At 41.0% G+C, this 14,893-nt stretch overlaps 2 protein-coding genes and 1 long non-coding RNA gene across 7 annotated transcripts in view; 1 reads left to right on the top strand and 2 right to left on the bottom strand.

Moving 5' to 3' along the window:
• LOC121199043 (tumor necrosis factor receptor superfamily member 14-like) overlaps positions 1 to 14,893 on the bottom strand; it is a 751,306-nt gene that overhangs the window by 146,050 nt on the left and 590,363 nt on the right. The gene's annotated exons all lie outside the window — the stretch shown is intronic.
• Positions 4,404 to 14,773, top strand: LOC121198889 (tumor necrosis factor receptor superfamily member 5-like). Of its 5 annotated transcripts, XM_041063261.1 has the most exons (10): positions 4,404 to 4,560; positions 5,192 to 5,285; positions 5,694 to 5,819; positions 6,075 to 6,230; positions 8,559 to 8,646; positions 8,753 to 8,938; positions 9,054 to 9,085; positions 9,289 to 10,433; positions 10,562 to 11,764; positions 13,776 to 14,773. In XM_041063261.1, the coding sequence occupies exons 1-8, from the start codon at positions 4,408 to 4,410 to the stop codon at positions 9,312 to 9,314; spliced, it is 861 nt and encodes a 286-aa protein (XP_040919195.1). In that variant the 5' UTR covers positions 4,404 to 4,407; the 3' UTR covers positions 9,315 to 10,433; positions 10,562 to 11,764; positions 13,776 to 14,773. The 5 variants fall into 5 exon arrangements, with proteins under 5 accessions (XP_040919195.1, XP_040919200.1, XP_040919192.1 ...); XM_041063266.1 differs by having other exon boundaries at positions 9,292 to 11,764; XM_041063258.1 differs by having other exon boundaries at positions 9,289 to 11,764.
• Positions 4,558 to 13,585, bottom strand: LOC121199250. The gene is made up of 3 exons (XR_005896427.1): positions 13,494 to 13,585; positions 11,273 to 11,392; positions 4,558 to 5,388 (listed from the first exon to the last, which is right to left on the bottom strand). It is a non-coding gene; the product is annotated as an uncharacterized LOC121199250 (long non-coding RNA).

Genomic DNA, 14,893 nt, shown 5'->3' with positions numbered 1-14,893 from the left:
TTTTTTAAACAGTTTTAGTTTTAGTTAGTGCAATATGTGATTCTAGTGCTGCTACTAATTCCATAAATACTGCTCCTATTAGTAGTAGTACTATTTATTAACGGATTCAGTGTTGTATCTGGTTTGAGATAATGTGGTGATAATGGTTGTGTCAGGCTTTTGTCAAATGAAATTAGCTTAAAGTGCAACTACTGCTCCATCTTTGAGCTGCTGCTACTGTTAAAATTCAAAACTCTTTTTTTCTTTTTTGATACTTAGTGCTACTGTTTCTTATGCAAAGCTGCTACAAATAACGCTACTACTGCTGCTCAGTGCTATAACATCTTTGTGTTATGTTCGCCTGTGCTGAACACTTATATAAATATAGCAGGTTTTTAAAAGTGTCACATCTTCTCTGGGCCAAACCCTCTGACAGTGTGTTCAGTCCAGATTTAAGCTTCCTGCTGACAAATCACTGAAAGTGTGTTACACTAGTTTCACCCTCAAGAGCTCAGGAGATATGAACATGTTGCTTGAACATCACTACAATATGTCAAAGCTGTGAGATTCTTCAATTATCATCATCAGACCACTTTAAAAGTGTGCACTCCTGACATCTAGTGGTTGGAGTCAGTGCAACATGCTGTCGCATACGCCTTTTAATAAATCGTTTAACTGACTCATCAGTTAATGTGTTGACATTATTCATTAGAAAAAACCCATTTAGAGGAAAATGGGAAATTTATCAAAGTAGAAAATATTTTCTGTCATTATACTGACGTCTGAGGCGTAAGAACAAACCTGCTGCAGAGGAATATTGTCAGAGGAACCTACTCAGGCCTGTGTGTGTGTGTGTGTGTGTGTGTGTGGCTGGTCCACTCATGGAGCTCTGCACATGTTTCCTGCAGGAGGGTCACATGTCTGGGTTTTACAGAGAGTCAGTCAGAAACACCATGACCATCTCCAGCATTGCATTAAAAGCAGAGGGTGGGAGACCACCAGGCTGGGACCTGTGGGGGACGGGCCAGAGGGGCTAGGACATGGCATCATCATGAATGTCATCCACAGGCTCCTGGAGGACTCTGGACCCTGGATCTCCTGCTGTCTTTTTCCTGCTGTTCTTTGCTGAACCTTTTAGAGAGACAGAGAGTGGAGGAGAGGGAAGGTCAGACAGCTACACCCTTTAGACTGGTGCAGTAGAGTGGAGACACGTGAAAACCAGCACTCAAGTACACATCTGGAGAACTCACCTGCAGCTGGACACCTTCTAGACTGGCCTGTGGGGCAGAGGTGGAGGACCGGGGGCTGGGGCTCCGATCAGCACTCTCTCAGAGTCTTCTCTGCAGAGGCTCCTCAAAGACTCTGGATCTGCTCTCAGTGACACTCAGTGCCAATACCTTGCCTTGTTTATCCTGACGACCTGCGACTGCAGTTCACTTCATACAAAGAGTAGTAACAGAAACAAACTGACTAAAATCAATGTTTGGAGTGACCACACTTTAAATCAGCTCCAGTTCTCCTCAGGACTCTCACACACAGTTTTTCAGGTTCTGGGCAGGAAGGTTCTTCCAAGTATTGTGGAGAACTTTAGTCTGTCTCAGTGTCTCTGTCTCTTCATGTGATCCCAGACAGATCAGGTCTCTGAGGGGGCCAGACCATCTGTCTCAGGACTCCTTGATCTTGTCTCTGAAGACAGTTCCTCATGACTCTGGCTGTGTGTATGTGTTCCTTGTTATGCTGCTGAAAGAATTATGGAGCAATCAGACGCCTCCATGATGATACTGCATGATGGATGAGAATCTGTCTAACCATCATGAAATTACTTTGAATGAGGAACATATCGATTAAATTAAGCAAGAATCATCCACCACCTCACGTCTGTTTCACAAAATAATACAACCTTAAACAGTTTACAGCAGAATTTACAGCCTCTAATTTTCAAACAGAACAGATAAATTATCTGAGCAGGTCTGAAGAAGGCGTCCAGAAATTATATAAAAGAGTTTAAAAATTCATTTGTTTTACATTTTGTGTTGTTTGAGTTTTTGTTGAGGATAGGCAACATGTGTATTAAGAAAATATCTTCATTATTACAGGCATTTCATGCAAGGTCACAGAGCTCTGTGTGCAAGATAAGCAAATACATAATGCAACATAAAAGTTCACTGAGTCAACATCATGTCAGCATATGTCTGATAAAAACCAGAGTCTTTGCACATTCAGGGAAACAGTTTCTCTCCCTTTCATTGCTACAAAAAGTCGACAGAGATTATGAGTGTGTCCATGTGTGAAAGTGCTAAAATCAACATCAACATCAACAGTGTGTATATGACTGTATCCTTCAGTTAAGAAGCCTGGACATTTGTTGTGCATCAGACAGAACAGAGCTGGGATCCAGTTTGACTGTCATCTGACAGCCCACCCCCCACTGTTATAGTGAAAAGGCTGCAGCTGAAACACTTGGTCAGTCAGATGTGAAAAACACACACGTGCTGCAAACTGTCAAATTGCTGAGTCACCAATAACCATGGCTCCAAATGTATTTTCCCCTCCTGTTATAAACTGAACGGAGGAATTTAACTGTTACAATCTAATGTGAAAGAAATTTTTTTAAATGAATGACTTTGTGCTTTATAATCATGTTGAACACAGTATGTGTGTAAAACAGAGCACGGCCTGGTCGGCTCTGTAACACCACTTGTTAGAGACTCCTGCTCCCACCAATGAGATCAACAAGGTCCAGGCCTCCATATTTTTCTGAGGTTAAACTGTGGCCGTTCCATCATGATACCAGATAGTTAACTTCACTTAAGTGAATCAACTAGCTGCTAATACTAATTAGACCTTCAAAGAAAGTTGAAATGCTTTTCTTTAAATTCAGTTCAGTGTAAAGGGTTAAATGCATGTTACAGACCAGTTAATGTAAAATACATGTAAGTGTCAATATCACCTACAGACAACAATACAAAATAATAAACCATGAGAGAGGTACGAGACAAGATGGTGAGTGAGAAAAAGAGAAAGAGAGGAGGTGATGGAGATGAGAGAGGAAGAGCAGGACAGGGCCAAGGACAGGATCAGCATTATGTCCCTGTGCTGTTCAACACAACCACAACCTGACTGAGCTGATCACCCCCACATGCCCCTGAACCCTCCTACAAAGATCAGGTTTTGGAGGTAAATGAGTCCTCGGGCTTCCTGTTTCTTTATGAGTCAGTTAAACACGTGAGCTTCTCAGTGTGAATCTATTGGCTCTCGTCTCACACTCATTTCTTTCTTCCTTTGAGAAACTGATCTTCCTGCACAAACTGATCTGAATGTATTGAGCTGTTTTAGGGTTTTTATTATAGAGATCGATAGTTTTCAGTGACACATGTGGGTCAGAGACTGTGTTTCTTTATTTGTCACCTTCGGAGAAATCGACCTTCGCTGCTCAGAGTTCGGAGCTTCATATGTCCGATTCTCGCTGAACTACTCTGAGCTCTGGGACTGGAAACTACGCAAAACAGAAAGTTACACCAGCGACGGTGAGAAAACTGAACTTATGTGTTATTCGTTAAATCACATAATATTGTCCCACTAAGGTCAGTATGTTGTTACTGTACCTGTTTAATCTCTTGTTTCCACTTTATTGTTAAAGTAAATGAAAACGCAGAAAGTTTTATTGTTTGATCGGTTACACAAGATATTTACAGACTGTTTCCGGAAGCGCCGCAGCTTATATAGATTTAACAGACGTAAAATAGACGAGAAGACAGTTTGAGACAGAGTAGAAGACAGCCTGAGACAGCAGCAGTCTAACTGCTCTCTACCTGCAGAGTGAGCAGCTTCTAATGCAGCAATAATAATAAAGGATGGTTCCACTGAAATGAAAAGTGAGGCCTGTGATCAGAGAACAGAGACCTCGCCCTGATCCTCTGCTGTTGGACTAGAACGGATCTTTAGTTGTAGCTGTGCTGTCTGCTTGGTCTGTACTGGTTTGGTTAATCATGTTTTTCAAAGTAAGAGAACGACTGGAACTCTGTAAAAACTGCTCTAACCTGTTGTTCAGTTGTGGAAAGTTTCACTTTCAGTTGAACTTTGGATCATTGAATTATTTTTGGATCAAATTGTGCTTCATCCTGCTTCACTCATCATGTTGATCAGTCTTGTAAAACCTCTGCTCTCATGAGATATCAGAGCACAGATAATCAGTGTGAGCTGTGCTGTGTGGACAGAGGCTACAGAATGAGTCAAGATCTCAGCTGTTTTACCAGCTACCAGGAAACAAGCTGAAGTTGGAATAATGTCAACTCTGATCAGAGCAGTGAGCTGTGAAATCTGAGTCCAGTCCAACTCCAGGTTCAATCATCCTGTGTCAACCAGGTTAACCTTAATCTGTCAGCCACAGTAACCAGGTTACCTGCTGGTTAGTGCAGTTTTTATCTGATGTCTTTTTGTCTCCAGGTCTTCTCCTCCTGTTTGGGATGTTACTCACCTCGTCCCAAATCTCAGTCATGGTGTCTTCATCTGATGAAAACTACCAACCTGCCATTTAAAATGACTTCTACAAGAAAACCTGTGACAGCTGCATCTCTGTTGGTAAAGTAGTTTATTACAGAAAATGACAGGAAGCTTGTATTTGTCAGGCAGTAATGTATAAAGCACATTGCTCCTCCTCTCCAACATTTCTGATTTCTGACTCTTTCTCTCTCTGTCACTCATATACAATCATTTCAGAGTCCTGCTCAGCTCCTGCGTGTTTCACTCATCCTCTGTTAATCAGTGTGAACTTTAATGACCTGACCTGCAGAGTAGCACAGTTCCAGCAAACACTACTGTCCACATACAAGCGGTTCAGTTTGTCATTTACGGAGTGAAAGTTTAAAACAAAGAAAAAAAGATTTTTATAAAATTATTAAATTAAAAACTTTTTTTTTTTCCATTGTGTATTTTCATTTGTCTTCTGGAATCAACCTTTCTTCTTCTTCTACTGATCTTTCTCCTCTTCTTTGGTCCTAGCTGACCATCATCCTCTCCCCTCAGAAATCCTCTCTTCTCTCTCTCCTCCATCAGCGTCCTCCTCCACTCACCTTCCCTCCACCTCATGGTGGCTGTCAGTCATGTCTTTCATCTTGCCATTCTTTGTTTGAGTCCTTCAGGACACTTCTTGATCATGTCAACATTTCAACCAGGCTTCACTGAGACTAAAACTTTGTCTTATTCTTCACAGATACTTATGATCAAAGTCTTCAGTGGAAATACCCTGACATGTCGTCCAAGAGATTATCAGATAGAGGACAGATGCTGTCCTATGTGTCCTCCTGGTAAGATCCCACTGAATGGTAAAGGGACATGTGACTGTGGTAGTTACATATAGAGTCATTGTGATGCTGCCAGGTGTCAACCTGACTCAGCAGAATCCAGCACCTGTGTGCAGAAGAGTGGCGTCAGTTTCTCTCCCATGGTTGGTGCCGTTTATGTTGACAAGTGAAATGTGTGGGTGAAGGACCTGCATCTGACTGAGTTTGACTCCAACAGTAAAAGAACAGGCTGGAAGTTTTTCCAACTTTGGCTCCACCTGCTTGTAGTAATAAGAATGACACTGTAGTAGACAGCAGAGCATGTCACTGTGACTAACTCATAACATGAGCTTTACCCTCAACATTAAACCTTTTCATTCAATACAAGCATTAAACTGAAGCAAATTCAATTGTTGCTTTTCTTCTCAACAGGAGGTCACGTTCAAACAGATTGTACAGAGTTCAGAAGTACTTCCTGTTTGCCCTGCATGGATGGATCCTTCATGAATGAATCTACTGAACGTACTCAATGTTTTCCCTGCACCAACTGTGATGCAGGTAGATTTCTGTTCATGTTTCAGTCAGTTGTTCCCTCCATCTCTTTTTCCTTCCACAGTGAAATCAGATTTCCACTGGGTGGTCTGTACGAGCTGTTTTATTCTCCACTTAGTTTTTATTCTGTCATAAAACCTAAAGATCATCTTTAGTTTTTCTGACATCTAGTCAGACAAACACTTTGCTAGTGTCTCTCTAGTAGATGAAGCAGAATAGAAGTTTAGTGTCTGTATATGTAACCTGTATATGTGTTGACAGGTTCTGGTCTGAAGATAAAGACTTCATGCACAGCAACCTCAGATACACTTTGTGAACCACTGGAAGGATTCTACTGTATAGACTTCACAGAGAACCACTGTGTGGCAGCACAGAAACACAGCAGCTGTCAACCAGGACAATACATCAGGGAGAAAGGTTGGTTTTCTTGTGCTGACTTTAAGATGATACTGTAGCTCTGGTTTGACACTTTGAAACTATAACAAACTGTAAAAGTCACAGCTTAGAGCAGCTCAGTTGAGCATCCAGTCAACTGGTAGCTGTCAGTGATGGAGCTTTTGGATGATCAACTGACTGAACTGAGTCAAACCACTGAAGCTGATTAGTTACAATGTTCAGTGCATGGAACAGACAACAGACAGCTTTGATTTCGGCCTGCTGTCATGTGACTCATGGAATTAACTTTAATTAGAAACAGGTGATGTGATGGCATTGAGAAAAGTTGCTGCGTCTATAGTAGTGCTGCACGATTAATCTAATCGCAATCGCGATGTCACGCTGTGCGATTACGTAACCGCATAAAAGACTGCGATTTGCGATTTAATGTAAACCAATGTGGAGTAATTGACGGCACATCCACACGCAGCCGCAGGTATGGTCACGTGACTACCCGGCTTTTAGCAAACAGCAGTAACGCGGGACGCTGAGGAGGAACATGAGGGACAAGCAGAGTTGGTGGCGAAAAAAAATGCTACTTCTGTTGTATGGCGATACTTTGGATTCAGGTATGACGACCCTGAACAGCAAGACATGCAGTGTAAAACCTGCAAAGCTGAAGTCGCTACGTCCCGAGGTAATACGACCAATCTCTATCAACATTTCAGACAACTAGGCCTGTCGCGATAAGCAATAGATCAATTAATTGAACGATAAATTAAAATTAGCTCAATAATTTTGCCAGCTGCAATAATTTCTTGTTTCTTGCTTGCTTTCGTCGTATGTCTCTCTCTCTACCAAAGAGTAGACAAAACCGGTGCATCGCTCTCGACTGACCCCTCTCGTTTCCTTAGCATAGTGACGAATGAACTCTCGCGTCAGTTGCTTGCCAGCCGCATCGTAGTCGTGTTTCAGAGTGCAGCATGAGAGCCTCGTGAGGAGCTGCAAGCCATAGGGAGGATGGAATTGGTTTCAAACCCGAATGCTACGTCTGCAGTGTGGGAGCACTTTGGGTTTAAGCCAAATGACCGTGGTGAACCACTGAATTGTGCCAGCCGGTATGTCGCATCTGCTATAAAACAGTAGTAACTAAAAGCGGAAACACAACAAACTTGCATCTGCACCTTAAACATAATCATCCGGTGCAGTTTTCCCAGCTGGGGAAAAAAACTACGGCAGGTGAGCCGTCTCCGTCTTCCCGACAGTCCACAATCACTGGGGCATTTAATCGACACACAAAATACAAACAAGGGAGTGCAAAATGGTGCGCACTCACAGTGTCGTGCGCTTAATTGCTAAAGAGATGCTGCCCTTCAACATCGTTGAAAAGCCGGCATTTCGAAAAATGCTACGAACATTTGACAGCCAGTACGAATTGCCTGGGAGAACATACGTGTCACATACGGCAATTCCACAACTGTACAACAACATGAAAGACGACATACATACATTTTATTTATTGTTTTTGTTTATTTATTTTGGATATTTAAAATTTCTTCCAATGGTTAAATATTACAGTAGTAAATGTTCTTTAGAAATAAAAATTTACTCATCTTTAAAAGAGTGTACATGCCATTATCATTATATTAGTTGAAAATGGTCTCAAAAAGGCAATATTATTGTTTATTGCAATAATTCCTGGGACAATTTATCGTCCAGCAAAATTTGTTATCGTGACAGGCCTACAGACAACACAGAGAAAAATACGTGTGCCTGCAAATAAAAGCCCAACCAAGTAACGTGAAAGATAAAACTGAAAACCGCCTGAAAGAACCATAACGAACAATCACGGATACATCTTCAGGTTTTGTATTTTTTTTTGTGTCATGGGTATGTTTTGGGTTGAGAAATACACAAACTATCATTATTCTGTGTTGTCCTTGATATTCAAGCAAGTGGACTCATTTATTTATAATATCGTAATCGCAATCGCAAATCGCAATATTGTCCACAATAATCGCAATCGCACGTTTTCATCAAATCGTGCAGCACTAGTCTATAGCAACATGAAAATATCCATAGAGACAGATTGCTCTGTGTGATGAAGGTGAGGGAGCTGCTACACTTTCAGGAGCTTTGTGGACGACACTGGTTCAAGAGGAGACAGAAGCAGAGGAATCTTGTTCTTTACTTTCCTGCTTTTCATGTCAATACAGTCATTACCAGACAAAATGGATGTTAAACTGAGCAACAGATAAAGTTTACAAGTGTTAAAATGCAATGAATGGATCTGGTTGTTTTGATCCTTTCATAATATGAGATGTTCACTAGTAACTACTTTCACCATGGATATAATGTGTGTTTGTACAGGAACAGTCCTCAGAGACACTGTGTGCTCTGACTGCAGTGGGGGGACATTTTCAGATGGGACATTTCCATCTTGTCAGCCACACACACAGTGAGTCCAACTTCACATCACACATGGACACACCTGCTTTCTTACAACTGCAGTGGATTTGTAGTGTCTTTACTTTGTCCTGTAAAATGTCCTTCTGTCATTCCAGATGTCAATCACAAAACCTTCAGCTGATAAGAGCAGGAACTGCTTCAACTGATGCTGAATGTGGACCACACAGTTCACATGGGACAGTGATTCTGATCAGTGTTGGAGTTTTGCTTTTTATATTATTTTTTATAATTTCCTCTTTAGTTTGTTTTTTTTTTCTTGATGAAGGGAATGTGAACAGGAGGTGAGATCTGTGTGTAGTCAAAGAAAATGTTATCATGGTTTAATGGATGATAAAACTTTCTGCTGAGTCATGATGTTGATTAAGATGTTTTTCATTGGTTTTGTTTTTATTTCAGGAAACAAGGGAAATGGAAGCAGACAGACAGAGGTATGTTATTTACTCTCTGTTTGAGAGTGTGTGTGTGTGTGTGGATGCACTGTGGTAGATGACAATACTGTGTTTATCTAATTCAATTATGTCATTTATTTATTAATATTTGAACCAAAAGAGAAACTCTGACATCTGAAAGCTGACATCTTTACAAATGTACCAGAGCTTTCTGCTCTAAGTAAACGTATTTCTGTCCTCAGCAGGAGACGACCTGGACATCACATGATCAATCATCGTCATAAACACTGTCTATAATGTGCTGTTCACTGCAGAGTTAATGTGCTGTACAATCCAGTTAGAATCCAGTTGGGTGCTGGATCATTGTCTTTGCAGGGAACAGAAATAAAACAGCTGCTGTGAGACAAAGTGAAGTCGTCCTCTACAGAACTGCTGCTCTACAGTCTGGACCTTCACTGATCTTCTCTGGTGGACAGAGACAGCTCTCAACCTGGACTTTATCTGTCAGAAATAAGGACAAACAGCTGGAGCTGAGGACAGTGTGTCCTTTACTGCATCATGATGGGACAAATGGTTTCCATCAGCAGAGCAGTTGGGAATATTTTCTTCATCTCTTATTGTGTTTTGTAGAAAACATGTCTTCACAGTGTATTTACTTCCACTTGAGTTCAAATAGTGTTTGACTGTTTGTGAGCTGTGATATGAAATGTCAGCAGGCTCTCTGACAGTAACAGAGTTGGATGAAAGCTGTAGCTGCCTATTGATGTGTGAGTGAAGGGTGTGTAAATAGTTTTGTATATGAAAGATTTTTGTCTTTACACAGAGTAAAGACAAACTGTGACAGCAGAATCTCCACAGTGGAACATAAGTGTTGAGAAACAGCGTCAAATGAAACTATAAAGTCATCCCACAGTTATTTGGGTTTTTTTAGTCATTGGCAGTGATGGTGTTCACACCTCCCTCTGGATGTGATATGTTCATCTCTCCCATCAGTGTCTGCAGCACCTCTGAGAGGACGGAGGACTCCTGTCTCCCTTTTGTTGTGGTCTGGTTGAGTCAGAACCCTGATGAACTCATTGCCACATCCTGTCAGTTATACGGTGCAGGTTGCAGCTTTTCGTGCACATTAATTTCTGTAAACATGTCCCATAAAACAGGGAACCAGAAACTAAATGACTTTCTTAAGGAAACAAAAGAGCGAGTAGGAGGCAGAGAGACAGCCCCTCCCTGCTGCTCGTGTATTAAAGAGCTCTTTGTCTTTTCCATGTATAAGCAGAGCTTGAACCAGAGTCTGGTTCTGAACAGTCTGTTAGAAAAGTGATGGATTCAAAGCTCCGTGTTGTATCGTGTTAGCGTGATATCATGTTGTCGACGCTGCTCGTGTTCGGTAAGTCCCACACAGATGCTAACCCGATTCTGAGCTGCATTCATGGCTGACGCTAACGTTAGCTTAGCTTTATGTGCTATATGAAGTGCAGAGCAGTCCCTGGATGCTAACACTGTGTTTTCCTGTAGGATGTGTCTTTGCTGTACCAGCATTATGTTGCCGAGCAAAGGAGTACATCACAGGAGACGGACAAGCTTTGAAAAATGACGCAGGTTACTGAAACACAGGAAAACTCCAACTACAGCCTGTTTGTTTCATATTTACTGTAAACATTTGTAGGCGGATGTGTAAGTTGTTCCACTGTTTACAAATGTTTACATTGTCCCTCAGCTTGCATAACAAATTAATAAAGTGAAACCTGTGGAAGCTGTAAACAATAAGGCGTGTGCTGTTCAAGTGCTGTCGGAATTATGAAACTCAGGTTTTACTGTAACTATTCACTGATCCTCCACCCGTGCACCTGTACAGTATACTGACATTTGGCAGCCATGCTGTATGTGACTCGTCTTCAGGAGAGATGTGGGGACTGGATGGAAGTCAGTATAACATCTTAGCTCAACCTGGACTTGATGCATTTATTGAAGCACAGAGGACAACAAGCACTGTCTTTGTCTAACAATCAACTGACTCTCGTTGCCCGTAGTTAGTTAGTAAATAAATAAGGACTTGAAGCTACTTTAGTTCATAACACACACACAGAAGCAGCTCACAGTCTAGTAATGGTTAAAATGATGAAACGCAGCTTTGACTGAAGTGCTGACTGCAAATAAACCACATGCAAACCATGTGTTCGGCTAACGCCCTGAAATGAATAACACATTCTGGTTTCAGTCTCCTACCTTGTTCTTCCATTTGAAGTTGCTGAAGCGAGTGTGAAGATGATCGAGCAAGTTATCCCGGAAGAATGTTCATCAGACATGGGCGGGGGGTCGTATCTTTCATTTTTGTTTACATTTTAGCTGTTAAAAAAACAACAACAACAACAATGAATAGATTTGTGAAAATAATTGACAGATTGTTTTTAATGAAAATATTTGTTAGTTGCTGGTTAACAGCCAGTGAACAGGTTTTGATCTGATCCCTTGAAGATATCCACACAGTGAAGGACACCATGATCAGCTGAATAACCCTGTAGTCTCTCTTTGTGGTACAGGGCCATTGATCTTGAAGTGATATTGACATTACTGTTGTGTTGTCTCTCACAGGTACAGTTGTTCGAAGAGACTGTACAGAACAGTCAGGCACACAATGCATTCCCTGTGCAGATGGGACTTTCATGAACCATCCCAATGGCCTGAATAAGTGTTTCCCCTGCACCTCCTGTGTCCCAGGTACAGTCTGCTGGAAAATGGTTATTCAGATGAAGATATTCAATATATTAAAAGTACAGTCTGTATTTGAAAGGTAAACTGATTACTTTATATTTTAATAATAGTGATTATTATTTAAGATTAATAATAAAATGATGACGATGTTCCTGTTTTTTAGCTCTTGGTCTTTTTTCCAAGCAGAAGTGTACAGCAACAAGCGACACAGTTTGTGATGTTTTAAGTGGCTATTTCTGCAAAAGTTTGGCCGATGATACAGGATGTATCATGGCAGAGAAACATACGAAGTGTGCACCTGGTCAGAGGACAGAACAACCTGGTAAAGAAAATTCAAATCTCACTTCTCCAGCAGTGGAGCCACTGTTGGGCTGGATGTTGTTGAGTTTTGTATCTTTCTCTAAGGAACCAGCAGAGCTGATACAGTGTGTGAGGACTGTCAGCCAGGCTATTTCTCACAGGATGGTGTCAACTGCACAGCTTGGACAATGTAGGACATGTTTATTAAAGACTAAATATAAAAACATGCATCACACACTGACCAAGTGCGAACTTGATCAGAATAGTTTCAAGAAAAAAATATTACAAGAAGAAAATATTGAGGAAATAAAGTGGAGATATTTTGAGAATAAAGTTGAAAAAAAAAAAAAAGACCTCAGGTTGTGGGTTTCAACAATAAGCAGCTTGTTATCATAGATCTAAGGATCTTAAAACAAAACCAATTACACTGGAGAGGGTAAAACTGTGGAAATGATATGAAAGGCAGCCAGAATGGCCTTGTTGTTCTGATATTGAACGCTGCTCATTAAGTGAGCGTTAGCACTTTCTCATATCTTGGTAATGTAACATTGAGCGGTGACTTCGCCTGCAGACACAAACCAGACCTGTGTATCACTGATAAGAGAGTGCTGTCCAAACACACACACATGTAGCTCTGAGCTAATGATAAAACACACACGTAGTCTGATCTACACAATCCAGTCTTAACACGTGACATTTTGTGCTTGATAAATAGTAGGAAATTGGGGCAGCAGTGGTGCAGCAGGTAAAGAGTGTGGCTTTGGACTTTGGACCGGCCTGAGATCGGAGGGTCGCCGGTTTGTTCCCTCGACCAAGCACGATGGGATATGGGAGGTGAAGGAGGCCCCTCCCTCTGCGACCACGACTGTGGTGCCCTTGAGCAAGGCACCGATCCACCCCAGGTCCCTGGGCGCCGTAGTAGGCAGCCCTCTTCCCCAGCATCTCTATTGGTTTATGTACTTTGTGTGTGTGTTTTGTTGAATTGGTGTGGGTAAAATGCAGAGAGTAATTTGCCCTGGTTAAGAACATGAGGGACAATAAAAAAAAAATAGTAATATCGTTCTTGTAATAATGTTACGTTCCTATAATAATAATATACTCATATAAAAACACAACTTACTGTTGAAATCCTTTTGTATATAAAGTTTTTTTTTCAGCTTTATCTCAAAACACAATAAAACATTTTCCTCAAAATATTACACTTATTCTTGAAATCTTGAAATCATTATTTTCCTAACTTTTTTTTCTAAAAATATTTCAACTTTGTAAAATTTGACATTCCTACTTGTCAAATTTTCTCAGCTATCAAATTTGAGAATCTCTGTTGTAAACATTTTTATGTATTTTTACATCTGTGTAATATTACTTTGAATTTTTCAGTCACAGTGAGTTTACATTGGAATTCCATAGCAATAATAACTGAAGCAGTCTTTACCTTCTGATCCAACAGTTGCTCCGAAACCCAAGTTAAGGTCAAAGAAGGAGGCCCGAGCAGTGATGCTGTCTGTGGGAGTGCATCAAGACATCATTACTTTTTGTGTGCACCTCTTTTAGTGTTTGCGTCAGTAACACTTTTTTGGCTTGTAACCAGAGCTTTCTGCTTTTCTGGTGTTCCTCCCTAATTCATCTAATGTTTGCCACTGCATCACTCACTGACTCCATCAACCAAAGGTGCCTTACTGTTCATTCTAATATTTCCCTTTTTTGTGTGTTTTAGGCAGGTGCATAACAACATCTGAGCTACAGCCTCTCATTCTATTTATTATAAGTAGTTAATTAGGGCTGCACTGATCTAACGTTGTTCAGTTTACATACTTACACATTCCTGCAGCTCCTCCTCTACAGCGGTGAGAGAAAGTGAGTGAAACCTTTGGAATTACCTGCATTATGTATAAATCTGCAAATAAGGTCAGATCTTCATCTAATTAATGAACCACATTAACACACAAATCATCGTCCTTACTGAATCCATCATTCACACTTTCACAGTGTGCGGTGGAAAAAGTATGTGAAACCCCTGACTAATGACATCAGTAAAAACTAACTGGAGTCAGGCTTTAGCAAACCTGGAGTCCAGCCAATGAATCCAGATCAGAAGTGTGTGTTAGAGCCACTTTGACTTCTAAAAATCACTCAGACATTTTGAGTTTACTGTTCACAAGAAGCCTCTGCTGATGTGAACCAGGCCTCACAAAAACATCTCAGAGGATCAACAATTTAAGGCTTACAGAGTGATCTCAGAGAGTTTAGATATTCATCAGTCCACAGTCACAGTGTCTGTAAATGAAGATGATTCAGTTCTGTGGCTGCTCCCCCAGATAATGTGACTCCAGAGGTATAACACAGAGTCCTCAGTGAGATCTAACAGAGGCTCAGAGTCACAGCAACAGCTAAAGGCTTAAAGGAATCATTGGAGCTGGTTAACACCTCTGTTCATGAGTCTGTCAGACACAAACCAGGGTGCATGGTTCATGGAGTCCATGACCCCACAGAGGAAGCTGCTCTGTTGCCTCTTTTTGACAGGACAGTGTAAGGGTGGCTGGAACAGGTTATTGGACCACTTATTAAATCCAAGGGTTCACTTACTTTTTCTTGCCTCTGTAGCTACTTCACTGCTGCATTTGTCCATTTTTTGTCTCCACTCTGAGTTTTATCCATTTTCTTGTACATAAAGTCACGTTTCAAAAACTTGCATAAAAATTTTTTTTAACTGTCCAGTTGTGTGGTGTGTTGTGTGTGGTAACAGTGAACAACATGACCATACTCCAACGTAGGACCAGTGGAGTCAATGACTTATGCAGGAGTTTTACATGCTCTCATGTCCTATATTCAAAT

Source organism: Toxotes jaculatrix, chromosome 2, assembly GCF_017976425.1.
Source record: "Toxotes jaculatrix isolate fToxJac2 chromosome 2, fToxJac2.pri, whole genome shotgun sequence".
In the NCBI taxonomy this organism is placed as follows: Eukaryota; Metazoa; Chordata; class Actinopteri; family Toxotidae; genus Toxotes; species Toxotes jaculatrix.
The sequence above is the reverse complement of the archived record's forward strand: the minus strand, read 5'-3'. Positions and strand labels throughout refer to the sequence as shown.

Coding starts and splice junctions, on each gene's coding strand:
- LOC121198889 (XM_041063261.1), top strand. CDS start 4,408: ATGTCTTTTTGTCTCCAGGTCTTCTCCTCCTGTTTGGGATGTTACTCA. Junction 5,820..6,074: donor CTGCACCAACTGTGATGCAG/GTAGATTTCTGT, acceptor ATGTGTTGACAG/GTTCTGGTCTGAAGATAAAG. Junction 8,939..9,053: donor GAAGGGAATGTGAACAGGAG/GTGAGATCTGTG, acceptor TTTTTATTTCAG/GAAACAAGGGAAATGGAAGC.